The sequence below is a fragment of the Adiantum capillus-veneris genome, chromosome 4, assembly GCF_014529385.1.
Source record: "Adiantum capillus-veneris isolate H3 chromosome 4, ASM1452938v2, whole genome shotgun sequence".
Lineage (NCBI taxonomy): Eukaryota > Viridiplantae > Streptophyta > Polypodiopsida > Polypodiales > Pteridaceae > Adiantum > Adiantum capillus-veneris.
Window position 1 is genome coordinate 119,510,902 of NC_140934.1, and position 27,142 is coordinate 119,538,043.

The window sequence follows — 27,142 nt, forward strand, 5'->3', positions numbered from 1 at the left end:
AGGCACTTGTTGCAACCGAACAGTCAAAAAACAGGGCTAAATATGGCTCCTGCAGTAGGTGGAGCGTTAAGATGAACTGGAGATAGCCCGTTAAGCTGCGCAAATGCGATTGCAGAAGGTGGTTCAAGCACGCTCCAGTTTAGAGGCACTTTTCGGTCCACTAGCGTTTTTGGATGGAGTATGGGGATGACGTTTCAACTCAGTTGCACTTTCAGGAACAGTGTTATCAACATTATGAGAAGGCGCTCTTAGTGTTGGCTTGCTTGGGCGTACTTTTGCGGATGCCGTCCGCGTGGACGCCCAACAATTTTGCATAGTGGAGTCAAGACAACGTGAAGACGTGTAGCTGCGTGTGGAATTCTGCTTGGATAATAGATGCGTGCAGAATTCTGCCTTGGAGTCTTGTACGACTCTGCGAGTCTACTGCTAACGCTGTCACATTTTCTGCAGTCCAGCTCACGCTCGTCATTTCTAGCACCACTACTACTCGTACTCTCTAGCAACCTTACATATATGGCTTATTTGTACCCCACTCACAAGCAATTAAAGTCAATACCCGCAATTCTAACTCCATCGCCCCGAGCTCTAAACCTCACAATTAGAGAAAAGCATGTGCGTATCATCCCTCGAGTACTATCCCTTAATTACTGGATTAATCTATTCATCTTGGTGCTTATAGGCGCAGGCCCACACTGAGTGGAAACAGTGTTGCAAGGCGATTGCATTTATACAAGAAGGGCACGCCCTTCAAAGGCCCTGCTCACTAAGCCTTAGTAGAATGCCAATTCCCGCAGAAAGCTGCTTGAACCTAGAAGAGCTACAATGGGGTGGAGGTTTTTTTCCCTTCTAAATGCACCACAATCATGCGAGACTACTCCATTCTCTTCCAAAGCTGCATTGACAGCCACACATTATTGTTTGATAATATACGGGACCCACCCATGTCTTTGTTAATCATAGTTGAGGTGGGCAGCCTTGGATTGCATGGTTAACGTAATGATAATAGTTATGTATCTAATTATTACATGACGTCCCTCAAGTGGATTCTAATTCCCCAAAAAGGGTGACAAAACATGTTGTAGCCTGTCAAGCGTAGAAAGAAAAGGAAGTTATATGAGAATTAAAAGGAAGTAATCTATACTATAATGAGATGTTTGATTTTGAATATATGGGTACAGTGTCATGCACGTCACGAGAGGTGCAAGATTAACCTAGATGTGGCCTAGGAAATCTGATGGGCTTCATCCATTCCAATGTTGCAATTTAGTTGGTTCTTATTACATTTGTGGTCCAATTTCCTAATGTTGATGTTGTTGCAACATGCATAGCTCATTTGTAACACCTTCAACTAGCACTCCATTGCTTGGTGTTCTATATGTAAGTTTATAGAGAATAGCTCATAAACTTATGCCAAACCTCAAGAATACCTGACAAAAAATCAAAGTGTAACAACTTATGCCGATTGCAAAAAAAACACTAGTTTAGTTTACATTTGTTGATTACCTTTGGTTGTGTTATTATGCTTGCGTAGAAATGCCCTAATCTTGGTCATGGTGAAGCTTTCAAGATGCAAATGCAATTGTCGGGAGCGTGGCGTGCTTGAAAAATACCAAGCGATGAACCATAGAATTTGCACACATGGCGAGTTGTATGTGCACACAATTGAAGGTGTACACAATTTGAAGGAGATAGAGAGCGAGGGAGCATAAGAGCACGTGCAAGTGCAAGTGCAAGTGCACCTCCTAGAGTGGAGTGCTACATAACAGAGGAGAGGTGAGAAGAGAAAAGAGGAACATAGAGCACTGAGTGCAATCTCCCCCCCGTGCAAGAGTGAGCATTTTCCTCTTGCATTGTATCGGAGTACTCAAATGTAAATGCCTTCATCCACATGATCTAAATCGTAGTACAATGTGCCTATGCACAAGGTTATTAAAATCTTGATTAAAGTAGCAAAGTGATTATCTTGTAGGAAGGTTGGGGTCACTTTAGTGTAATTATGCATAATTTGGTCAAGCAAATCGAATGGTGGAGAGTGGACATCTTTTAAGAATGAAAATGGTCCTAGAATGCTGATTTTTATTTGTATAACCTTCTTTTACTCGAGTTGGCTTTGTATCTCAAGTCATATGGACACTTATTTGCAAGTGTACACATGTGAGTCAGCCTAAAGAAAATAAAATAATTTATGTAAACATAGACTTGTGGTAGAGAGTTGGCCCAGTTCTAAGATACATACTTAATAGAGAAATGCATCCTTCATGTATTTCTAGTCAACCATCATAGTCGAAGGTGGCCAATGGCCCATTACCAATTATCCATGCAAATAATTGATCGAATGCATTGAGGTAAGGAAATTACCATCCTGATTATTCCTACTTTTTAATATTGAAGAGGAGTATTACTCATAGTCATGATTGTTGGTAATCATTTTCATATGCGAATGTCATTAACTTTATTTATGAACATGCAAGTTGCCTTCATTTGCAGATAACTATACATATGCACATTACCTTGGACCTTTGTTAAAGTCCTAAAGTAGCATGGATGCAATAATTAGATTTTGTATAGAATTCTTTTTTTCTTTGGAAATAGCCACATTATGTGGGATATTTGTAATAAGGAAAACAAGAAAAGTACATCGAAACCCATGCAAAGAGTTTTTTCCATGGGCACTGTGAGATACACATATCTGGCTTTTACAGGGAGTAGCAACCCATATAGTCATTCACGTCAATGGATGGTTGTGAATCATATGTACAAAGGGATAAACTGAGCAATCATTGGCCAAGAAAAATAGTTAAAATAGGAAAGACTAACTTACTCCCTTGACCAATCTATCTTTGTTACTTGCGACTACGTAACAATTATCAATAAAAGTTTGTTCAATGTGCTTTTATGAAGTTTCTCTCAGATCCATGTTGAGGCACATCGCGTGCTATGTGGCATTGTTTGGACTTTTTGTTCAATACGATCTAGTGCCTTTACTGCTTGTGAAGTAGTCTAATTTAATTAATTGCTATATTAAGTGCTCATTTCATATGGTTTTTTGAAGGGCCTCTTGGATCCAAATTGAAGTCTATAGTATGCTATCTGATAGACCTTATGAAGTTGCCTTTATCACTTGCAAGGTAGTCTTTCTTTGTGATTTAGAGAGTGTTTAATCTTTGTAAATCTAGAATAACCATAGTACCATGCCTTTCTTTGTGATTTAGAGAGTGTTTAATCTTTTTAAAGCTAGAATAATAAAATTTGATGTCATACATGATGTCCATTAAGCTCTTGTGACAAGTTTTAAGATTTTGTGCAAGGATTTGGGCTTAGCATTAAAGCAAGGTGGGTATCCCATTCTTAGTAAGAAGGGGTGTTGCATTATGAATTCTTAGAGGAAAGAGCAACACACATTCCTATGCAAGCTTAAGCTTATTAGGGAAAGGGACGAGAGGAGGATGTGTTTGGTTGAGTGACCCTTCCAAATGGAGTGTGAGATATTCTTGGGTGGAAGGTAAATTCCATACTTCTTTTCCTTCTCAAGCTAAGTAGGGATTAAGGATTTTCTTCAATTCTTTTAATGTTACAATAGTCTAGTAGTCTATATTAGATCCATTGTGTAAATATAGTCAAGTGGAGTGCAATGCGTAATCAAAGAGGTACCTTGATCGAGTTGCTTCTTTCTCACTACTAGCATCTGTGTTAGTGCAAGAGGATGCAAGATCATAATGAGAGAGTAAACGTTGACCTGCCAACCAAGATGCATAGCAACATTTGATTAAGGTATGAACCATTCTCTCTCTCTCTCTCTCTCTCTCTCTCTCTCTCTCTCTCTCTCTCTCTCTCTCACACACACACACACACACACACACACACACACACACACACACAAATCTCTCTTGTGCGCTTGCAACTTTTGCTTGTCATTGCAATACATCATAGCAGTCATGATAGTGGGTTACTTGGGAAAAACTACTTACAAAATTACATAACATTACTTATTAGGTCCTCAATCATGATAGTGGGTTACTTGGGAAGAACTAATTAGGAAATTACATTCATTGCTAATTGGGTCCCTTATCAGTGTGGTGCACTTCTCGGAACTTCCTTCGAAGAATACCATCTCTCTTTTCCTCACTCATCCTCTCTCTCTTTGCGCATAGAGGCAACATGGGTGGTGTTAAGCGAAGAAGCATGCTACGTGTGCATATTACGTTAGAATAAGGTTGGCCTTGCTACCCTCTCCAAAAAGGAGTGAGAGTGACACTTTGTTGCATGCCTTGATCAAATCTCTCTCTCTCTCTCTCTCTCTCTCTCTCTCTCTCTCTCTCTCTCTCTCTCTCTCTCTCTCTCTCTAAGTGAAAGGATGTTCTATTTCTTGATATTCCATAAATAGCTACTCTTTGCCTCTATTGCAACCTTGAAGGGTGATGTCACTTTGTCTTCATGATCACATATGTTGCAACGTAGGCCAAGAAATGGTAATTAAATACATCTTTTATCAAGGCAGCACACTCTCTTCCAAGCATGCTAAAACCTCGTGTTTAAGAAGCTTCAACTTTTCTCCTCCTTAAATCTCTCACCCAATCTTAGTTGCATGAGAGGGCCGTACTTGCTCTTATTGCCTCCTATTCTTCAACATCATCAAGCGAGGTAACAAGGTTCCTTATAGTACTTGAGAAGAAAATGACTCCTTAATTTGGATGGGCTTAATATTAAGTTTTAGTAGTAGTTGTGAGAAGCGTCTTAGTTCAAGATTTTGAATCTTGCCCCTGAAGAGACTCTCTAGTTTGACTGTTTGTTGAGAATGCCATTCACATTATGTGATGGTATGATATAAAGATATAGTTAATGGCTAATAATGCCTCCATGAACATTTGGATGCCACCAATGAGCATCGTTAAGCCAGTGGGATATGCAACATTGCTGGTGGGGCATGCATGTTTATTACCATTTTAGGTTTACTACTCGTTCCACCCTTGCATACTTGCTTAGTGGGATATACAAAGTTGCTAGTGGGGCATGCATGCTTATTGCCATTTCAACTTTCCTAGTCCTTCCACCCTTGCATACTTGCTTTCCCCTTCATGTGCAAGTCTACAAGTTACTGAAAGTTTCACAATTGGCTAATCTATTGAGAAGCTATCATTAATCTCTGAATAACCATCTTCTGTGGTTGGCCCATGTGACTTCTTATGATAGCTACTCCACTTACCTCGCTTGCTTTCTTTGATTTCATTGTAAGATAAAATAGAGATGGATGGGAATGACCTCGTGAATAGGCCACATGTGGTAGATGCATTAGAATTTGATTTAAAGTATAGGTTCGAGACAAACACGCTTGAAGCTTCGACACGTCCATAGGGACGGGTTGATGCTTATGCACTTCGCAAGTGTGGAATCTAAAGGCAGACTGTGATACAAGGCTATTGATTTTATCTCAGAATTTGTCCATTTGGTTGGGTTCTTAGTGGCTTGCTTAGCTTATATGATCTTTTCGACAAAGCCATGTACTTCTCTTACCAATGCAAAGCACTTTATTGATAGATTACTAGTTGCATGGAATCCTGACAAAGCTCAACCTTGAAATGCCAAACATGCCACATGTCAAATGCTAAAATTCCAACTCGGTGAGTACCCGCTCCTAGTTTTCAGTTATTTGATCTAATTGTGTGTCTATGGAGTATGTCCCTACCATTTTAAAAAACAAACGAGAACAAAATCTTCTAAAATTATTTTATTTATGGCTCTCTCTTTTTGGAAAACACAAAAGGAGAATTGCTAGCCTGCATGCGGTTCTCTCTCTCTCTCTCTCTCTCTCTCTCTCTCTCTCTCTCTCTCTCTCTCTCTCATTCTATGGTGCCTTCAATGTAGAGAAGAATTACCCTTTCGAGGATCTGTATGCTGATATCCATGCCTATGCACAAGAAGGGATGATTATTGGGGACATGAATGCTCGCATAGCACATGCACAAATGCAAATGGTGGATCTCATGACACCTCCAATGCTTGAGCATAATGAGATACTAGATCCCACATGGGAGAGATGTTCGAAAGATCTCATTACAAACCCGCAAGGTATTGCATTGCTCAGTATGATGACATCCTTACAACTAATCGCCGTCAATGGAACAAGTAAGTTTGAAAAATCGGGAGAATGCACATGCTACACGGCCAACAAAGTCATGAGCGTTATTGATTATGTATTGATTGCATATGAGGCATCCCATATTGTAAGTAATTTTACAATTGGGAAGAGGTCACCCAATTCGGACCACACCCCAATCCATGTATGGCTACAAGCTCCCACTCAAAAAGCACAAAAACAGCCCCATGCCCGATCATGGACATACAAAATGCAAGTGGACAAGAAAAGAATGTATGTAGAACATCTAGACAATGCACTTGCTCATGTACCCATGCCATCACACATTGAACAAACATGGCCAATTTTCAAACAAGCTCTATGTGACGCCCTGGAACAAACAATGGGAAAAACGCATCGGCGAGGAAATCATGTTAAAGGGCTACCGCATAACCCATGGTTTGATGAAGAGTGCAAGTATGTAAAAAAACAATTACGGGCACTGTCAACGATGAACACGGAATGGGAAACTCTATCAAAAGACTACACAAATCTCAAGAGGCGGAAAAGAAGAAACTATGAGCTACGCACGGAGACACAAGCCATAGCCAACTTCAAGAAAAATCCCAAAAAGGAATGGCTGAAAATAAAAGGACGGAGACATGACATTATGGGGGACATAAGCTCATATGACATGTACATGTATGTGGAGCAACTATATGTGCATAATAATGTGGAAGAAATGCCACACATGCAAACCGATCTCCATGCCCAAGACCACTTTGATTCCGAACGGTTAAAAAAGGCATACAGAAACTTGCAAATGGAAAAGCTATGGACATACTACACTTGAACTCAGAAATGCTTAAATGGTCAGGTATGAGAGCCAGAGAATGGATACATAGAATGCTAAACCAAGCCATTGTTCAAGGGCTACCCGAGGATTGGCAAAAGAACTGGATCAAAGCACTTTACAAAAAAGGGGATGTAAATCAGCCTACCAACTACCGTACCATTATGGTAGGATCTTGCATGGCAAAGATTTTGGGAAGCATCTTAGAACAAAGCATAAGCACATGGGCAGAGACAAATGGAAAACGAGCAAAAGAACAAGCAGGTTTTCGACCAAAACATAGCACCATTGATCACCTTGTTTCACTCAGGGTATTAATGGAAGAGAGTCGGCTAAAGGGAAAAACATTATACTGTTGCTTTGTAGATTTCACCAAAGCCTTTGACACGGTCCCGAGAATGGGTATATGGAAAAGGATGGAATGCATAAAAGTACCGATGCATCTCAGGAGTGCGGTAGCATGTCTCTATGAAAGAGTCATATGTCAACTAAAAACGCACGAAGGGCTGTCCAAAGCTTTCTCGAGCAACATGGGGGAAAAACAAGGATGCCCTCTCTCCCCTACTCTTTTTGGATTGTGCATTGATCAAATAGAAAGCTTCCTCCCTCAACTAGAAGGGGATGAACCAGCCATCGGGATACTTACACTTCTCATGCTCATCTATGCAGACGATGTGGCTCTTTTCGCCCATGACATTACAGCTCTACAGAAATTGGTCGATGCGTGACATGCTTTTTGTGAAAATGTGGGTCTATCAATCAATGTAGACAAAACAAAGTTCATGATTGTAAAGACTCGTAAGATGGATATCCACGCCCCCCTCATGTATCAAGGGAAACAAATTGAGAAAGTCGAGAGTTTCAAGTACTTGGGGATTGACATCCCATGCAACTATGCTTGGGGACAATGCGCACATAATAGAATTGACATCGGCCATGCCAAGTACTATCAATTTAAAAACATGTGCACACAAAGGAGCATAAAAAGATGGGAGATAAAAGTGACCATTTTTGAGACATGCGTAGTGCAAGCCATCCTGTACTACGGAGTGGAAATCTGGGGAGCAAGCATTTCAGCCCACACATGGAATGAAATTGGAAAAATTCAAAAAAAGTTTCTGTGTCGACACATGGGGGTCAAAAAGACGACACCATACTCCGTGCTACTCTTGGAGATAGGCAAGAGACCACTAGAAATGAAAGCATTGCAAAACATGTACACGTATATCATGAAGGTCAAAGCGATGCCTACTACTCGAATCCCCCGCATTGCATGGGAAACGGGATGTGCGCCGCAAAAGACAAAAAAAAGCAAATTTTTGTCATCGAGCCTCATACATGACATTAAGAAATGGTTCGCTAAATGGAATGTAGAGGCATATGTGGACATGCTTATTGAGGAGGTCAAGGAGGGAGAACATATGCTGAATTTTGAAATTGCATTACTAAATAGCCTCCACACCAAGTGGAAGACAACGCAACACCGCTCGAAATTTGAATACTATCGCAAGCATGTCAACACAAAGTATTGGGAAGGCTATAGCACAAACCCAATGGAAGCCCAGGCCCACATACGAACACCCATGCCCCACATGGCACGAAGAGCCATCTCTTTGATGCGCACAAGGTCACATATGCTCAAAATAGAAATAGAGGGTTGGCTAAAAATTGATGCTTCTAAACGGATATGCACATCATGTACAATGCAAGCTCACGAAGATGAAGCACATGTGACATTGGAGTGCCCAGAATACGCTCACATCCGGGCTAATTTTCAACCACTTCTAAGCGGTTGCTCTACCTTTGTGGACCTATTATCCAAGACAGACCCCTCCCCTACAGCTCTTGGAACATACCTCACCCGCATACTTGAGCATCAAAAGACACTCATAGGAACACAAAAAGAGAATAACACACACCACACCATACACCCCCGTGAGGGGAGACTATGTATCACTGTGAGGTCCCATGGGTCATTTCTGGCCCCCCGCGGACATTAATACCAAATCAAATCAAATCAGCCTGCGCACATCCATAGCAGCGGTGGCTGTTGTCGACGAAAAAGCGCTGAGAGCCCACCAGAGGGCCGCTACGCCCCTGCACCTAGCCACCGAGAGAGTCACCGGTGGTGGATCGACACCATCACAACGTCACAACGCAATCCTAAACGGTCACCCCCGGTGCAAGCAGTTCACGTGGAGGGAAAGCGCCTCACTCGATGTGACGCGAGGACATGCGACAAAACAGGTTGACCCTCCCGTTAACGGCCAATTGACCCGGTGGTATTGCAGTATGTGTGTAATCATCCGACATGTGGTGGAGCTTTAGTCTCAACCGTTCAGCCATTCGACAGCAGTGCATGCGTGCTTCTTGGTGTAGGGTCCTCCCTCCCTTTCTCTGCCGAGTACAAAATGCCTTCAAAAAAAAAACAAAATCCATAATGTAGTGTCGGGATGTACTAATGGAGTTCGAACGTTCGTCGGTAGGAGTATAAGAACGTTGCCAAGCCGTGACATAGCGTGGCTGTCAAGCCGCTGCTCAGCTTCTCCAAATCGTCACCATGCTTCTGCTGCAGGTTCCTCGACTAACCACCACACTGAGGGCTCAGAGCAATCACTCAAGCAGCATCCAGGATATCGACCAAGCTTACCTGGACCGCAAGGCACTTCTCACCAGGAAGTACAGAGAACGGTGCATTTTTCTCTTTGTTTAAGGAACTCTCTGTAGATTGTACTGTTTTACTAGTAAACTGCAATTCATCCACAGCACATTGCCAAATTGCAAAGTAGCACATTCTGCCAGCTTGAACTGATATAGGATAACAATTCATGAATCAATGTGTTATAGCACTAAAAGGAACTGCTGGCAAGATAGAAGTATAGTTTTGCTGAGCAGGATCATTTTGAATGAAGTTCTCTTTGATTAGCTGTCGTGATTACAACTGTTCCGAGTGATCACATTTCATTTCATTGATCAACTGTCGTGATTACAACTGTTCTGAGTGATCACACTCACATTTTGATACAATGAGATTTTCCATATGAGTGCTAGTGATATCTGGCCACTTGTTTATAGGCACTTGGCTCTATAGGCACCAAAAGCAAATTATAAAACACTTGTTATACTTACAAAGTGCTCAAAAGCACATAAATCATTTGATAGCAATAACTAGTGCCAAAAAGCATTAAAAACTCAACTATTTTCATTGCCCAAACGCATCTCATAGCACCAAAAAGTTCCATGTCAGCCCTATCCATACGCTACCCCTTCATCAGCCACGTCAGCATTGTTTGTACATCCCGTGGGCGCGATTTGTGGGTTGTTCCGCTTGCATTTGGCCAATTCTTTTCTGCTCCATAGCGGTTGTACTCTGACGCGACTTATAGGTGAGTTTTGTTGGTTATAAACTCCTTAAGGCTTAGGTAGGGCAAAACCTTTGTCGAATTCTTATAAAATAAATCATTAAAATGATTTATTTATAAGTTTGAAGTTTCTTGGTGAAAAAACTGTCGCACATGTGCCGATCCAGGAGTCGGTTTGACGTGGGAATGGCTCATTGGATTCCTCTAACCTAAAACTACATGCACATCATGCCAGATGTCTACCGTAGTGTAACAATATCTGCCAAAATGCTTGTACAATCCATTTATGCAAGAGGGTTCCAAAACTGGAAAAGCTCATGTGAATAACTCAAGGCCTAGACTTTGGCCATGGGAGGAGTTGGAAACCTCTATACAAAATTGAATGGATTGACTCTCCGATTTTTGTCATAACAATTTGATTGAGTTTCATAGGTCTAATCGTGTACTATTACTCTTCTTTCAAGAGGAGGGTATGCCACAAGTTGGTGACACGGCATTAGCTGAAGATGAAGGGGGTTAGAACTCCCAAAATCCTAACCCTAACAATTTTATTGAAGGGCCTAAAAACCTCACTGAAGACTAAAGGGCTCAGGACATTAAAAATCCTTGACCAACTTACACAGCTTGGCCGAGGAGAAGAAGTAGAAGACAACCAAATTTTCTTAGACTACTGATGTGTCAAAGCTGTACGGATAGGCTTGCTTTTTGTTGACACCTATGCGGAATTCTGTGATTTGTGATGGCAGATTTAGATGCCATCATGCCAGATTTTCGCCTTCTTGGCTTTTGGACGTGTTTGCCTTTCAAAGTAGATGCTTTTGGGGGCCAAGGGCCTTAAGTATGTAACAAGGGGTCTCCTTCTGGCATCCTAGAGGGCAGAGGAGCCCCCAAGAGCTTGCACCTTGTTGAAGCAATATAAAGAAATACTGAAGTTTGAAAGGGGTGCTAGGGTTTTAAGGCCAGTGCACTCTTGGAGTGGGACTCGACGACTTGGTGTCTTTCGCGTGGATTCTTTCTCACTTCAGTTTTTTTGGAGTACTAAAAGTTTGTTTCAGTCGGTTCTTTTTAGCTGGCACGTGGTGCTATCCCGTTACGAACATGTACCCTTTCACTTGTTGTTTTTTGTCCGAACATGTGTTGAAGATGAAATATTCTCAACATTTTATTTTGTTGATGTGAATCGGAAGTGACGAGATTTAGTGCATCAAGGCATGTGTAAAAGACTAGTGCGATTTGGATGTGATGGCTAAATAACTCACAATGATCCTGGTTCATTTTTAAGATCCGAATGGGGATAGTGATGTGAATGTGATTATGATTGTTCAGTGACTTGCGTCTCTAAGCCAATGCATCGTTTGAAGTGGTCAAATGCATGTAAGCATATAGTTAGTGTCTATTGAGCTATTCTTTGTCTGTTGTCTGTTTTACAGGGGCGATTACTCTTCTTCTAAGGGTTGGGTATGTCACAAACAATGATGACGTGGCACAATACTTATCGATTGGAGAGAGAAAAGTCAACCCGTGTACGGCGTGATGATGTGGCATTCATAAATCGCCGTGGGATTTCTGTGCTATTGACGTAGCATACTTTTATACTAAAAGATGCTTTTGGGCGTCAATTTTTAATAGCAAAAGCTTTTGAACCACAAGCTTTTTGTATGAGTTGCTTTTGGGCTCGGGGCCTTTAAATACATGCCCTGGGGGTCGACTCTAGTAGATCAGTGTGTGGTCACACAGTGCTGAGTGACTCCCTAGCAGTTCTAATAAATATTAAAAGAAGTAACAAAAGGGGGTGCCAGTCTTTGGGGGCTAGTGCATTCGGAAGTGAAACTCTACCGCTTTGTGTCTCGACTACTTTGAGTATTGAAGTTCAATTGTTTTTAGTGCATGTGTTGTTGTGAGATTACCGTCTTGTTGGTGCCAAGCCAGTTACAATTAGAGGTAGCCAAGGTCATGTAACAATTAGAATTGCGAAGCATGATGTGTTTGATCATATGCACACCTTACATGTTGTGTTATTAAGGAGACCCTATGGGTGACACTAAGGTTCATAGAAGTAGAAGGATTTTACTCGGGACACCTTCTCATTATCTGCTGTTAGTGGATCTCTCCCGGTGGATCTATCCTCAGGCCACATGAAAGAAACTTGATTATTGAATTATATCCAAGAGTGTACAAAGGGGTTCTCTTCATAGCCATGAGCTAAGCTTATTCATGGGTAGTGCAAGGTGTACTAGAGTCCAAATGCTTGTGAGAAGGCATCCCTATGAAGAGGGTCAACCCTAGGTTCTAGGGGCTCATTTGAGTAGTATAAGTCCAAATGCATGCGAGAAGGCATCCCTAGAAATAGGGGTCGACCCTAGATTCTAGGGGTTGATTTGGGAAGTCAATATATGCACCTAATGATTATCTTGAGTCTCATCTCATATGATCACATGGATCAGCCCTTTCTCAACACTAGGAGGGAGCAAGAACCCACCCTCATCCTCAACGTTTTATTTGGTAGAAGGCAGATCGGTAGTAGTTGAGTGCTATAACCCTATTTTAATCCTTGTGGGAAAGTAGTTCCCAGTAATCCACTCACGACTCTTTCATACTGGACACACTTTTTTTTGAGACAAATTCGTACACTGCTTGAAGTGGTCATTCCTGCTTAAGACATTGTGGAATTTCTCGAGATAAGGAAACTGGAAAGGCCTGATGGTGATCATGAAGAAGACATGGCGCTATTTATGATGCGGCTTGGTAGGCAATGCAGTTGGATTGACGCCATTGCGTTCAGTAATTTGCAAAGGAGAGGAATGTTTTATGCTGCTTTTGTTGTTGCTAAATGGACTATTTTCTTATTTTTTTGAGTAATTTCTTTTTATTGAAATCAGAATATTTAAATGTGTGCATTTGAACCGTAAGGTTAGGAACTGTAGATCTATGGGAATTATTAAAAGCCATCAGGAACGGACAACTTTGATGTGTCATATGATGGGTGATATTATACATCGGGAAGGGGTTGTATCGTTACTTCGGTAGGAGAGACTGGGAAACGAATATTCCTGATGCGTCACGTGATGGGGTGACGGGAGCATCGGAAAGGGAATATTTCGTTGGTCTGGCAGGAAACCCGAATTGGAAAGAGGAATACGCGCACAAGAATAAAGATGGTTTCTGAGAAGCTTTTCCTAAAAAGTGGAATATTTTAACATGTTTTTCGGGAAGAGCAAACTCTCCTGCGAGGAATTTGTGTTTGCATTGTATCTGAGCCTGAGAATGCACCGGGGGACGCATGGAATGTGATTGCGTAGCATCAATTTTCAGCTCACTCAGTTTAATTGAGTTTTGACTAGGTTCTCATTTAAAAAAAAAAGAAGTGATTGGCCGCCCACTTATTACTTAAACATAAAAGAAATCTTTCAAAAAATACCAGCGCTGGCTCCAAGAAAAGCATCGTACGATCTCTCTTTCTCTGCAAGCATTGCCAAAAACAGCCCGTAGCCCCCCTTCTCCTCTAGCGCTACCTTGTCTGCTATCCTTGCCGACACCACACCGGCTATTCTTGCCGGGTGCGGATGCCTATAAATTCAGTCAACCCTCTCCAGAGACGGATGTAAGAAGCCAGCGTTGGAACTTGGAGAAGACTCTGTTGGCAGGAATTTGCAAGTGCTTGTGTGAAGACAAGCGTACGGAGGTCGCCTTCCGTGTAAAGATCGATAGGTATCAATTGTAAATTTGCCATACGAGTTGTTTCGTGTTTTTGCTTTTGCAGGTACTCCTTTCACGGATAAGGAGCAAAGAGGCCTCGGCCTATGCTCAGAGATTCCGGGAACGGAATTGGGAAGGGTCTGTAGAGCTTTATGCTATGGAACAGACGGAAATTGAAAATGAGGGCTTGTCTCTCGCAAGGGAAGGAATTGACCATTGAGTCGGAAGATCTAGAACGGAGGGGTCACTCCGGTTCTTGTGCTTGTAAAAAGATTCTCCGTAATAATTTTTTTAAAAAAAGGGGGGGGGGGGGGGGGGGGGACCGGCCCATCTTTTGGTCTCAAACAGTGAGTCGAACTTCTCCCTCAACTCTGTTTAGTTGAAAGATTATTTATTTTCAGCGTGTTGATTATTCGTGTGTGCTCCCATTTGTGATAGTGGTATCAGAGCTCGGATTCCTCTCTCTTGCTCTCCAAAGGACGACGATTTTGGGAAGGAACGGGAAGAACCATGACGAGCCACAGTAGAATCACTGGAGACGAACTTCAGCAAGTTCGAGCTCAACTCGCGGAATTGCAACATCTTATTTCGTTGCCGGTTGTCCAAAAGGTTTTGGACAGGATCAAGAAGCCGCAAGGAACGGATGCCAATGGGCATTAGGAAAATCTTGCCAATGAAAGCAACCCGCAGGAGGATGGTGCGGAAAGAGGTGCCGAAACACACAAGGGATCTCTGGATCAGGACAAACGGCCTTCCAAAAGCAAGGGCCAAGAAAAAGAACTTTCTCTGCTTAACGAAAGCAAGGATGTCTCTATTTCTTCTCCATCATACTCTCCTGACTATACTACTACATCTACTTCTAAGTTCTCATACAATGTCTAAATCTTCTCCCAAGAAGAAAACTTTTACTACTTTCCTACATAATACTAAAGGAAAGCCCCAGTTCAAGAGGGATAACCGTGGACGTCACCGCAAGATGGGGATTTTTAAATCTGGTGACAAGGTTGTGAAGTTTGACAACTACACAGGACGGAGAGATATCTCCAAGGCACTGTCTTTCATCAGGCAGTTTGAATTTGCTTTTGCCAACAGGAACTTCATTGAAAAATCCAAGTTGCGTCATGTTGGGATGCATCTCAAGGTAAGAGCAAGCAACTGGTGGTTAGCCAAAATTCTGGAAGGTACACAAGCAAGAACGTGGGCTCAATTCAAAGCTGAATTTTATGAACAATTTCTTCCACCGGATTTTGAGGAGGACATTCGGAAGGAATGGGACTGGTTCACCCAGAAGGAACAAGAGAAAGTCACGGTTTATGTTGACAAGTTTTGGTCGGTTCTTCTGAAAGTTACGCCTTTGATAAAGATTTCCGTCGAGGAAAAGATGCGAAAGTTTGAAGCAGGCCTTCAACCACCGCTTCGAAAGAGCATGAAGGTGTACCCACACGACACCCTTCAGCGGATGATGGAGTCGACAATCATTGCCGAGGATCTACATTCCACTGGTACCCCCAAACGATGGAACAGAGCATGTACCATGCAAGGCAAAGAGCGGTTTATGATGACCATGGCAACCAAGGCAAAAAGCGTCCCCCAGAGAACCCGGATCAGCCTAAGAAGCCAGAGGGTACCAGAAAACGGCTCAAGTATCTCACACCAAACCAAGTACCGACCTTCAAAGAACAAGGAAGGTGCTTCTACTGTGGTGAGAAAGGACACATGAAGCCCAACTGCCTTGTTCGGCAGCAACGGCAGGAACAAGCATCTTTTAAGAAGGAACAATCAAAGAAGGAACCCACTCCACCGAGCTTGAATTCCATTCCTGATGTGCAAGGGAATACAGAAACCGAGAAAGGGAAGCGTTAGCTCCTTAAAGGCTGGGGATCCCGTGAATATCTAGCGGTTGTTGATCCTCTACTACGAGGTTGATTACCAATGCAACTCCTGTGCAAGGACAACTAAATCTTCAAATTGGCGAGTACAAGTACTGCGAATGCTTTTTGATGGCACCCATTGAGGGATGTGATATCATCTTGGTTATGTCATGGCACTACCATATGCAACTGGTCCTAGATTATGTAGAAAAGATCCTCGCTTTTGAGCATGAGGGCAAGAACATTAATTTTTTTGCTGATGCAGGGATTGGCTATTCCCTATTGTAAGCCATATCTCCATTAAGAAGGAAATAAAGAAGTGCGTTTTTGCTTACTTGATTTTCGCACGTGAAAGAGATAAAACTAATGAGGGTCCGCTCTCTAGTTTGGAAATTAAACGTTTTCAATTTCTTGAAAAGTATATAGATTGTTTCACGGATACTCTACCAGACAAGTTATCTTCGGAACTCCGGAAGATCATCGCATTGATCTCGTACCGGGTAGCTCTCCCCCAAACCAACCCCCTAATGGGGCAAGTCTTGCTCAGCAAGAGGAAATTTTGAAGCAAGTCAACGAGCTTTTGGAAAAAGGTCTAGTACGACCGAGTACTATGCCTTACTGCTCTCCAGTTCTATTGGTGCAGAAGAAAGACGACACGTTTCGAATGTGCATAGATTACCGATCTCTAAACAAGATGACTATGAAGAATCGCTTTTCGATTCCTCAGATTGATGATATTCTCGATAAGTTGCAGGGTGCAAGCATCTTTAGTCACATTGACTTAAAGAGCGGATATCATCAGATACGCATAGCCCCTGAGGATGTCCATAAGACTGCCTTTCGCACAACCTTTAGACTTCATGAATTTTTTTGGTAATGCCTTTCGGCTTGACCAATGCTCCTGCCACATTCAATCGAATAATGGATCGAATTCTCAGCCCACACCGAGCTTTCACAGGAGTGGTCTTTGACGACATACTCGTCGTTTCAAAGACTGAGGAGAAACATCGGAAGCATTTGGACATGGTGTTTCAAGAATTGCGAAAGCATGAGTTGCATGTGAATGCAAAGAAGAGTCAGTTCTTCCTCATAGAGATACAGTATCTCGGCCATATGGTCTCACACAACTAAGTGAGAATGGATCTTGCAAAGATCCAAGTCTTGCAAGATTGGCCAACTCCCACTACGGTACATGATGTACGTAGCTTTTTGGGATTGTGTTCCTACTATCGGAGGTTTATCCGAGGCTTTGGTCAAGTAGCAGGACCTAACAAGGAAGAAGATCCCTTTCAAGTGGGAATTGAGACAACAAGGTGCCTTTGATAGGCTAAAGTACCTATTAAGCCATTGACTGATTTTGATAGTGCTAGACTTGAGGAAACCATTCGAGGTTTACTGCGATGCTTCAGGTGATTGCATTGGTGCAATGCCTAACAAAGACACCCTTGCAGTGGCCTATGAAAGTAGACGGCTTAAGGATGCAAAATTGCATGCCTCGATCTATGAGAAGGAACTTATGGTTGTGATTCACACCTTATCTGCTTGGAAGCATTATCTTCTAGGAGCGGATTTTGTCATCAAAACCAATCACCAGAGTTTGCGGTATTTTCTTACGCAACGGAAATTATCCGAGAAGTAGATAAGATGGGCCAACTTTTTGTCCATGTTTCACTTCCAGATCCTTCGTACGGCTAGGAGTAAGAATGTGGCTGCAGACGCATTGTCTAGACGGCATAGGGTGAATGCAGTTATCTTAGGTGCAGCGGAATGAATGTTTGAACTTTGCTCAAGATGAGTGCTCCGAACTGTGATCAAGGTTCCTTTTTGTTCTCATGGAAGGGAGAGCCTTTCGTTCTTAATGAGAAAGTGCTATGATCATATACAAAGTGAATGGACACTGTGCGTGCAAGTGTATGAGACTGAGAGATATAGAGAGAAGAGAGATACAACACCAAAGACGTTGTAAAACCCTCCTCCGAAGGCCCCACTCTCGTGGGTGAGAGTGGTCTACTATTGATTGCACAAATTGGTACAAACTGAATGCATGTGTCTGATGCAAGTCTAGGCTATGTCGGTGTTGATGACGGGGATGGCGAAACCGTCCTAAGGGCTGAAATCTGCAATCTTTTATCTGCTGTCCAAAAACGCTATGGGCTGAAATCTGATGTTGCTGAAAACGCGAAGGAAAACGATGATTTTGCTGGTCTTTAGGGCTGAAAATCTGCATCTATTGTAGGGCTGAAATGGCTATGGAAACTCGCTGAAAATGACCTGCTGAAAATCTGCAAAGGCTGAAAATCTGCAGCGCTTCTTGCTGGAATGAAAAACGCTAGGCTGGCTGGTGCTTGGCGATGAGGATCTGCTGGAAACGCTTTGTCCTGTGGTGGCTCTGCGGTGAAGATCTACTGAAAACGCTAGGTATGTGTGAAGCTAGGGCGATTTGATGAAAAACTCTAGGAAGCTCTGCTTGGGGTGGAATCGCCTAGGGTGGGAAGTCTTGCTTGAGGAGTTGCCTGTTGAGCGGTGGAATTCCTGCTGCCTCTTCTGCCATTTAGTGCTAGTCTAGGTTTGCTTATATACATAGGGTTGGATGTGTCACATGACATCCCCTCTTTTTCAAAGTGAGGTACTGGTACCGAACTGTATGGCGTCGAGGGAGATCGCCAATAGCATCCGGAATCCTGGAAGGGACTCTTCGCCGGCCCACTCTGATGTGTGGGTTGTGCGGTACTTGAACTTCATAAAGGTTTGCAACGCTTGCTTCTCTGGGCCGCGCCGAAAGCGACACAAAGTCTCCTGTGGCTCCTTCGATGCTTCAACTTCGTCTAGAGTCTTGCTTCTTTCTTCTTCAAGAATCTCCACGGTTGAAAATTCGTGAAACCACTTCCAACACAAAAACATGAACATACCCATTCCATGTAAAGTGAGTGGAAAAAATCTCGTCTTCCTAAAAGACCGTGCATACAATGTAGATGAACAAAGAGACGGAGTGCCAAACCGTTCACCACACACACGCAAACAATGAGATCGAATTTTTTCTTTTTTGATCTAAAGCAATCAACTGTGGCAATTCACAACGGAAATGCCCATGCTTGGTGCTCATATTGTCATGTGCTCTTTTTACAAATGTGTCATGCCAAGGAAGAGACATGGAATGTGACTTCCTTGAATGCATACTTCATGAAAATTCCGCATATATTTGTGCTCATTCATGAGTGAAACGTGCTCAACGTACAATATGTCATGCCTAGGAAAAGGGATCACATAAAGACGCTGACAAAAATACAGGAAATGATCACGAATGAAACACTCGAACAATGCGTGCTGACGAATCATGCGAACACATAATACTTCCTGTAAGGGTTCTTTGGACCTAAGCGCGAGAGCCAAGATCGCTTCTTCTTGAGGGGGTTCTTTGGACCTCGACTCGAGAGCCAAGATCGATCCTTCGCGATTGATCGAATCTGCAACGAGGTTAGCTTTGCTAGAAAAAGCATCCACTAACACATCATCCTTGTGAACAATCATATCATCTTCATGAAAATCCTCATGCTTGTCATTGTCAACCTAATCCTCATGCAAATTATTGGCATTCAAATCATCATGCTCATCATTATCATTCAATTCACCATGCTTCTGATAATCATGCAGATCCTGTGTGTCATGCTTTGGAGAAGAAGAGACTGAGAGAGTCTCCTTCTCCTGAATTCGTTCAATCTTGTCCTACACATTAGCAATGAGAGAGGGAGAATGAACAACTGTCTCTCCACGAATGATAATGGGAGAGTCACTTTTGGCATTGAGAGTGAAAGTGTTAGCCTCCCAATCAATGAGAGGGTTAAGCTCACGAAACCATCGAATGCCCAAAATCATATCACATCCTAAGAGAGGAGAGACAAAAAATCTTCTACGGAAAGTAGCTTGTTGAATTGTAAACAACACACCAAGACACTCTTGCGTGATGAGAGAGTCCATACCGGGAACAAAGCCAGAGACCTTGAGAGGAGATTTCTGACTAACATCTAGGTGGGTTTTCTGAACAAGAGAGGAACTGATCACATCATGCATACTACTTGGGTCAAACAATATGACAAAACGGTGCCCCGTCATATGATCATAACATTTAATGAGAGAATCATCAATGGGAGGGTCATGAGAAACTTGGGGCACACTCGTGTTATCAGTAATTGCATTGACAGAGGAAGTGGGTTCTATGGATTCTTTAGATTCATTCGATTCAAGCTTAGGACATGTTCTTTTTATGTGACCCTTAATGTGACAATGAAGACAACGACCTTCCTTAGAATAAGTGCTTTGCTCTTCCGACGTGATGTATCCTCCTAAAATTCCTTGTGCTACCTTTTCATCTGGAGTGAGCTTAGATTTAGCAATTGTTTTAGCCTTACCCTTAGGTTCATTGGAAGAATTTTTTTCTGAGAGACTGTTGGAAGATTGGTCAGAAGAGTTACCGTTCTTACCATTCTTACCGTTCTTACCGTTTTGAGAAGTCTGCGAGTTACTTGTGGAAGTCTTGTTCTCCTTAGGCTTTCCCTTGTTGTGCTTCATCTCCTATGCGAGAGCAATCGCTACCGCCTTGTTGAGATCGATTGGATCGAGCACCTCGACATCGTACTTGATATACTCGTCCAATCCATAAAGGAATGCCTCCTTGCGCTCATCATCCGACTTGCGTAATTGGGTACCTAGCTGCAAAACACGATTAGAGAAAGACATAACCGGCATACCATTTTGCTTGAGAGCACGCTAATCGTCCTTAAATCGTGCGAGGTACTGAGGTAGCATAAACCGCGCCTTGAGCTTGTCTTGGAAATCAGCTCGATTGAAGGAAAGGGGCGTGAGTTCGTCGGCTTCCTCTAGGTGCACGGCTAACTGTGCCTCTTGCCATGCGTGGTACCAATTGATTGCATCACCGACAAGGTGCATAGCTGCCGTCAAAACCTTGCTATTTCCTGTCTTCTTAGTTGTCGCAAAATAAGCATTAAATTGATGCAACCAAGAATGAATAATCGTAGCATCCATCTTACCATCATACTTACTGAAGGTCAACTTCTCTGTGATTGGATTGTTGGAATCCGCCTCATGGCTTGCGCCACTTGAGGAACTCCCACGATCTTTGGCTGGTCGGGACTTCGAGGCAAGTACTTGTCGAACTAATTCTTGAGTGCGGAGGTCTCTTTGAGCCTCCCGATCGGCCTCCAAGGCGGCTCGTCTTGCTTCAGCTTCCTCTTGTCTTTGTGCTTTTCTTTCTTCTCGTTCATCGCGCTCGCGTTCCAAGGCAATGCGATTCGCTTCTTGTTGTATGGCAATTCTTTCGTTTCTTTCTTCGCGCACGCGATTCACTTCTTGTTGTTGGGCCATCATGTCCAACATCGACTTGACCATCGCCTCCATGGAAGTTGGTACAACTTGTGGCGAGATGGAGAAGGGGGAGGGTCGGAAAAATCTCTTGGTGGGGAGAATTCTTCGTCGCCTCTCTCATGCTCATCACCTGTATGCGAAGTATCCATTCCGCTTCGGGTGATGACCATGCACTATGATCTTTGGTTCTTAAGTTCACGAGGAACTTGGGTTCTTGAGGGTCTTGAGGTTCTTGAGGGTTTTCTTTCGCTTGCAATCTGTGTTTGAGTGTCACAAAGTGATGACGTGGCGGACAGCAGAAACCCTAATTTCTGCCAGAAATCCTAAAATTCTTGCAAACCCTAATTTTTGCAAAAAACCCTAAATTCCGGAAATCGCGGAGGCGGATTATTAAAAAAAATAAAATAAATTTTTTTTTTTTTTTTTGGAAAATGATGAGCGACGCGAATTTTGCTTTTGCTTTTTTTTTATTAAAAAAAAAAAAGAGAAAAGACTCTCTAAGAGAGAGAGAGAACTGATGCTTTTGATTTTAAAAGCTTTTGGGGCTCTGCTTTTGGGCATCCCTTGTAACCTTTAAATTAGTGGTGAGGGCCTCACTTCTCAGAGCATCTGGACGCAGAGTCTGAGAGTGAAACCCTAACCGCTCTCTTGTACTTTGATGATTGATTAATACAAAAAGAAATACCGAAAGGGGCGCCAGTCTTTGGGGCCAATATCTCTAGGCACGGAACTCCGCCGGGCCAGTGCAAATCTATTGTGATCTGTGAATTGTTTTGAAGTGGTTATTTGGTGCTGTCGCGGTTGATTCTTGACTTGGAGTGTCCAAGTTTGTTACAGTGGTATCAGAGCACGGCCGATTTCTCTTCTACGGGAAATCCGATCCCCGAATTTTTTTTCCGCGGCACCTATGGCTTCAGGCAATGATCAGTCGACTCCCTCTGCATCTGGAGATGCGGGCTGGGATCACAACGAAGATTCAGGCAGAGAGTATGGCCCGCCTTGGCCTACTTAGGTGGAGCGGCGAGAGATAGAGCGTCGCCAGTTGATCGGCGATGCAACAAAGATGATGCTCAATTTTGCCAAGGACCCGAAGATGGCAAAATATATGAACCAGACCTCTTTGGAAGAGGTACAGATGGAGTGGCAGAGAACCACAACACCACTCCCGAAACCCGCTCTCAAGAAACCTTCTGCCTCCAAGAAATATACGGAGAAGGAACTGGAGAACGTGGTTGATGCACGGATTGCTCAGCTTTTTGACACGCAAAAGAAAGGCAAAAAGCAGAACAAAGGTACTGACTTCCCGGGATATTTAGGTCGTCGGTCGACATTTGACAAGGCAAAGAAATTGAAGAAGCGCGTCAAGTTTGAAGACCTACCCAGTTCTTCTTCTTCTTCTTCTGACAGTTCTTCTAGCTCCTCGGATTCGAGCGAAGAAGTTAGAAAAGGTAAAAAGCGAAGCAAGAAGCAACGCTTTGGAAAGGGCAAGAGAAAGGCAAAGAAGGCTAAATCTCGCCCAGAGACTCACAGTTCTACTGAGGACTCGTCTACAGACAGCTCAGCTTCCGATGACGGAAAGTTTTATGCGAACAAGAAGAATTTTTACAAAGCCAACCAGTATGACTTTCTCGAAGATAAAAGCAAGAAAGTCCGAGAGTTTAAGGAAGGTGGCCACTCGATCAAGTTTGATACTTTTCAAGATACTCAGATGCTTCGAAGGCTTTGTCTTTTATACAGCAGTTTGACATCGCTTTTGCGGGAGGACGCTATTCAGAGCACTCCAAGATTCGGAGAGCTGCCTCTTACTTTAAGGGGAATGCTCGTACTTGGTGGTCCACGCTTCTAGTAAGCAAGACTGTGCCAGTTACATGGCTGAAATTCAAGAGGCTTTTTATTTCTTTTTGGTTGACTCAAGAGTTTGAGCGAGATATACGAGCTGCTTGGAACCATCTCCGGATGACCAAGAGCGATACAGTGAATTCTTATTGTGAAAGATTCTGGAGCTCTTTTCTACCCGCCTCTTCATTCAAGAAGATCTCGTTCAGAGAACAGATTGAGCGGTTTACCTTGGGTCTACCTACAGAGATCCGAGATCACTGCTTGGAACAGAAGTAGGCTTCTATTCAGGAGTTGATGAGTCATGCGAAGCGGGGCTTTGCCATTCACTCCGGCAGTCTGACCTACCCCACAGATGAGGCCATGACACAACGAGCCGAAGAAGTCATGACACAACGAGCCGAACAGACTTCTGGGAATGAAAGTAGAATGAAAAAGAGCAACCCAGAAAAAAAAAAAGGATGCACGACCCAAGCTTACTCCTGAGGAGACAGCTCGCTTCATCAGAGAGGGGAAGTGCTTTGGATGCGGGGAACATGGACATATTTCCGCAAAGTGCCCTGATAAGGCACAGAAAGAACAGAATGATAAAGACGACGACAGGTCTGAGAGTTCGAGAGCAACTGAGGAATGTGGCAGAAAAGGCAGATAGAAAAGCAGAACTGGTACCACATGGCGTGGGACGTGCACCGAATCTAATGAATGAAAGTACAAACTTTGCCGCTTTCGGGGCAAAGCGAAGGATCAGGAAGCTCTTTTGAAGGAGCCAAGGCCAACTTCTTTTCACTTGGAATTGGCGGCTCGTTTTAGAACTACGCCCGACAGACTGACGCCACAGGCGGAGGTAGTTCGACTGGCACCCGGATGGGATGTTGCCATTACACCGAGCATTGCCAAACTTCGTTTGCAATGACAGGGGTGTTCAGGGCACGTGAGTGACGTTCTACTCGGGATCCCTTGGTACCACAAGAACTACGCCGTGGTTGACTACCGGGCCGAGAAAGCGACTTTGATAAATGAAGGGCTTAGAGATTGTACTTGATGAACTTCAGTTTTCTTACTCATTCTTTTGGGAGAACTGAACAATGGATAAAGATTGAATATGTTTTGACCTGAAGAAAAGAACGCCAATATTTTTTTTTCTCCACGCTCATGCCGATTGCTTTTGAGAGGGCCTGAAGATCATACCATTGATCTGATATCTGGAAGCACGCCACCGAATCGGCCACCTTATCGTGTGAGCCGAGTACAGAATGAAAAGATTATGAACTCAGTGAAAGACCTCTTGGAAAAGGGTCTTGTCTAGCCTAGTACTTCACCGTATTGCTCTCCAGTGTTGTTGGTTTTGAAGAAAGACGGATCTTGGAGAATGTGTATCGATTATAGCACTCTCAACGAAATCACCATCAAGAACAGATTTCCGATTCCTAGGATCGATGATATACTCGACAGGTTACAGGGATCCTCGTGCTTTAGCAGGATTGACTTGAAGAGTGGATATCATCAGATCAGGATAGCACCAGGAGATGTCTACAAGACAGCTTTTCGGACGACTTTTGGGTTATTTGAGTTTTTGGTGATGCCTTTTGGCTTAACCAATGCTCCTGCGACATTTAACCGGATGATGGACAGGATTTTTCGAGAGTACAGACTATTTGTTGGCACTTTCTTTGACGACATCATTGTTTTCTCCAAGAATGAGGCAGAACACAGAGATCATCTGCTTCAAGTCTTTCAGGCATTACGAGATCACACGTTAGTGATTAATGCAAAGAAAAGTGAATTTTTCCTACTAGAGATACACTTTTTGGGACACATTGTGTCAGCAGCACAACAGGAGTGCAAATGAACCCGGCCAAGATAGAGACTATCCGTGATTGGCCCGATTTGAGGAATGTCCATGAAGTTAGAAGCTTCTTGGGACTGTGTTCGTACTACAGGCGGTTCATACGAAAGTTTGCAGAGGTTGCTTCCCCTTTGCATATCTTGACACAGAAAGGAGTACCTTTTTCGTGGGGACCCACAGAGGTGACTGCCTTTCAGACATTGAAAGAGAAATTGACTACGGGACCTATTTTGACTTTGCCAGACTTGCAGAAGTCATTCGAAGTATATTGTGATGCTTGTGGTCGTAGTCTGGGTGCGGTCTTGATGCAAGAAGGCCATGTCATAGCTTACGAGAGCCGTTTGTTCTCTAGGCCGGAGATGACAGCACAGATCTATGAGAAAGAGCTTTTGGCGGTTATCCATGCTCTTACTCAGTGGCGGCATTACCTACTCGGAGCGGATTTTACTGTCTTTACAGACCATCAGAGTTTGCGCTACTTCTTGTCACAGAAGCAGCTTTCGGAAAAACAGATGCGGTGGGCGAACATCTTGTCACAGTTCCACTTCCAGATTGTCCATGTGCAGGGACAGAAGAATGTGGTGGCAGATGCTTTGTCTCGGAAACCGTTGGTTCTGGCTATTTCCGCGATACATCATAGGAGCTTCGAGGATATGGTCGATCAGTATGCCACAGATATAGATTTTGCAGATATTTTCACACGGATACGGGAGGGGGAGATAGTAGCTGGATACTCCCTTCGGGAAGGCTACTTGATGAAAAAGACTATGTTGTGCGTTACACAGCCGTTGAGGGAAAAGGTTATGACTGAATGCCATTGTCCACCTTTTACGGGTCACCGCGGCATTGCTACCACCATGAAAGGGGTAGAGAGATATTTCTTTTGGCCGAGACTCAAGAAAGATGTGGAAGAGTTTGTGCGCAGTTGCTTGGTATGCCAGAAGGTTAAGTTTAATAGGCATAAAGCACAGGGATTGTTACAGCCTTTACCCATACGCACCCGCCCCTGGGAAAGTATAGCGATGGATTTCATTTTTGATCTCCCGAGAACACAGAGTGGTCACGATGGTATCTGGACTGTTATTGACAGATTTAGCAAACAGGCTCATTTCATTCCAGTGAAGAAAACAGTCAAGCCGGATCACTTAGCGAGACTGTTTGTGGCCCAGATTTTCAGATTACATGGCATGCCTGAGACAATTGTCTTCGACAGAGACCCCAGATTTACGAGTTTGTTTTGGAAGGCAATTTGGGAGAACATTGGCACGCGGTTACAGTTCTCGTCATCGTTCCACCCGCAGACTGATGGGCAATCCGAGATTGCCAATTCAGTGGTTCTAGATTTATTGAAGTCTTATATCTCAGATCAGAAGACTCAATGGGAAAGATATTTACCTCTGGTGGAATTTGCCTACAATAACACGATACACTCGTCGACGGGTAAGGCGCCATTTGAGATTGTTGAAGGTGCTGCGAAGGTTCCACCCTTCCTGAGCACGAAAGATAAGATCTTTGAAGCGGATAAATATACGCGAGATCTGGATACGGCTTTTGCCAAGGTTCGCGAGACTTTGCAGAAGTCTCAAGAACGACAGAAAAAGGCAGCGGATCGCCGTCGTCGCGACATGAAATTGAAGGAGGATGATTGGGTGCTCTTACGTTTTGAGAAGGCACGCCTACGAAAGAACAAGGGAAAGGAGAGGCTTTTTCCAAAGCTTAGTATGCGATACTACGGCCCTTTCCAGATTACTGAAAAGATAAATGAAGTCTCCTTCCGATTGAAACTGCCAGATACTTGGAGGATTCACAATGCATTTCATGTGAATCTCTTGAAACCTTTTAAAGGTGATGTGCCTGATGATGGGGAGCCTGATGAGCAACCCGAAGTGGAAGAAAACGAGGAGATCCTTGTTCCTGAACAGATTTTGGCACATAAGGATACGAAGAATAAGGGTAAAGTTCGAAGGCGGTTCTTGGTTAAGTTCAAGAATTATCCTGCACTTGATGCGAAGTGGATGGAGGAGGAGGACCTAGCAGATACTCCTCAGATTGTGAAACTTTACCTCGATGCTTTTGGTTTAGCATAGTCTACTCCAAATGGAACCCAGAATTCAGCTTGGCCGAAGATCTGGTGCAGTGGGATGCACAAGAGGGGAGTTACTCCGCTCCCTTGTCAACAGATGCCTCGATTTTGATACTAAAGTCACTGATGTCTCTTTGAGCTTC

At 43.3% G+C, this 27,142-nt stretch overlaps 1 protein-coding gene across 3 annotated transcripts in view; it reads left to right on the top strand.

Annotated features, from left to right (window-relative positions):
• Window positions 1-9,273: 9,273 nt before the first annotated feature.
• LOC147459892 (U5 small nuclear ribonucleoprotein helicase) overlaps window positions 9,274-27,142 on the top strand; it is a 253,188-nt gene continuing 235,319 nt past the window's right edge. For 2 of the 3 annotated variants that reach the window (XM_086511074.1, XM_086511075.1), the window contains exon 1: window positions 9,279-9,617. In XM_086511074.1, coding sequence (XP_086367200.1) covers window positions 9,487-9,617 — 131 coding nt within the window. In that variant the 5' untranslated portion in view covers window positions 9,279-9,486. Of the gene's footprint in view, window positions 9,618-27,142 lie in introns of all 3 variants that reach the window. The other variant, XM_086511073.1, reaches the window with a different exon arrangement.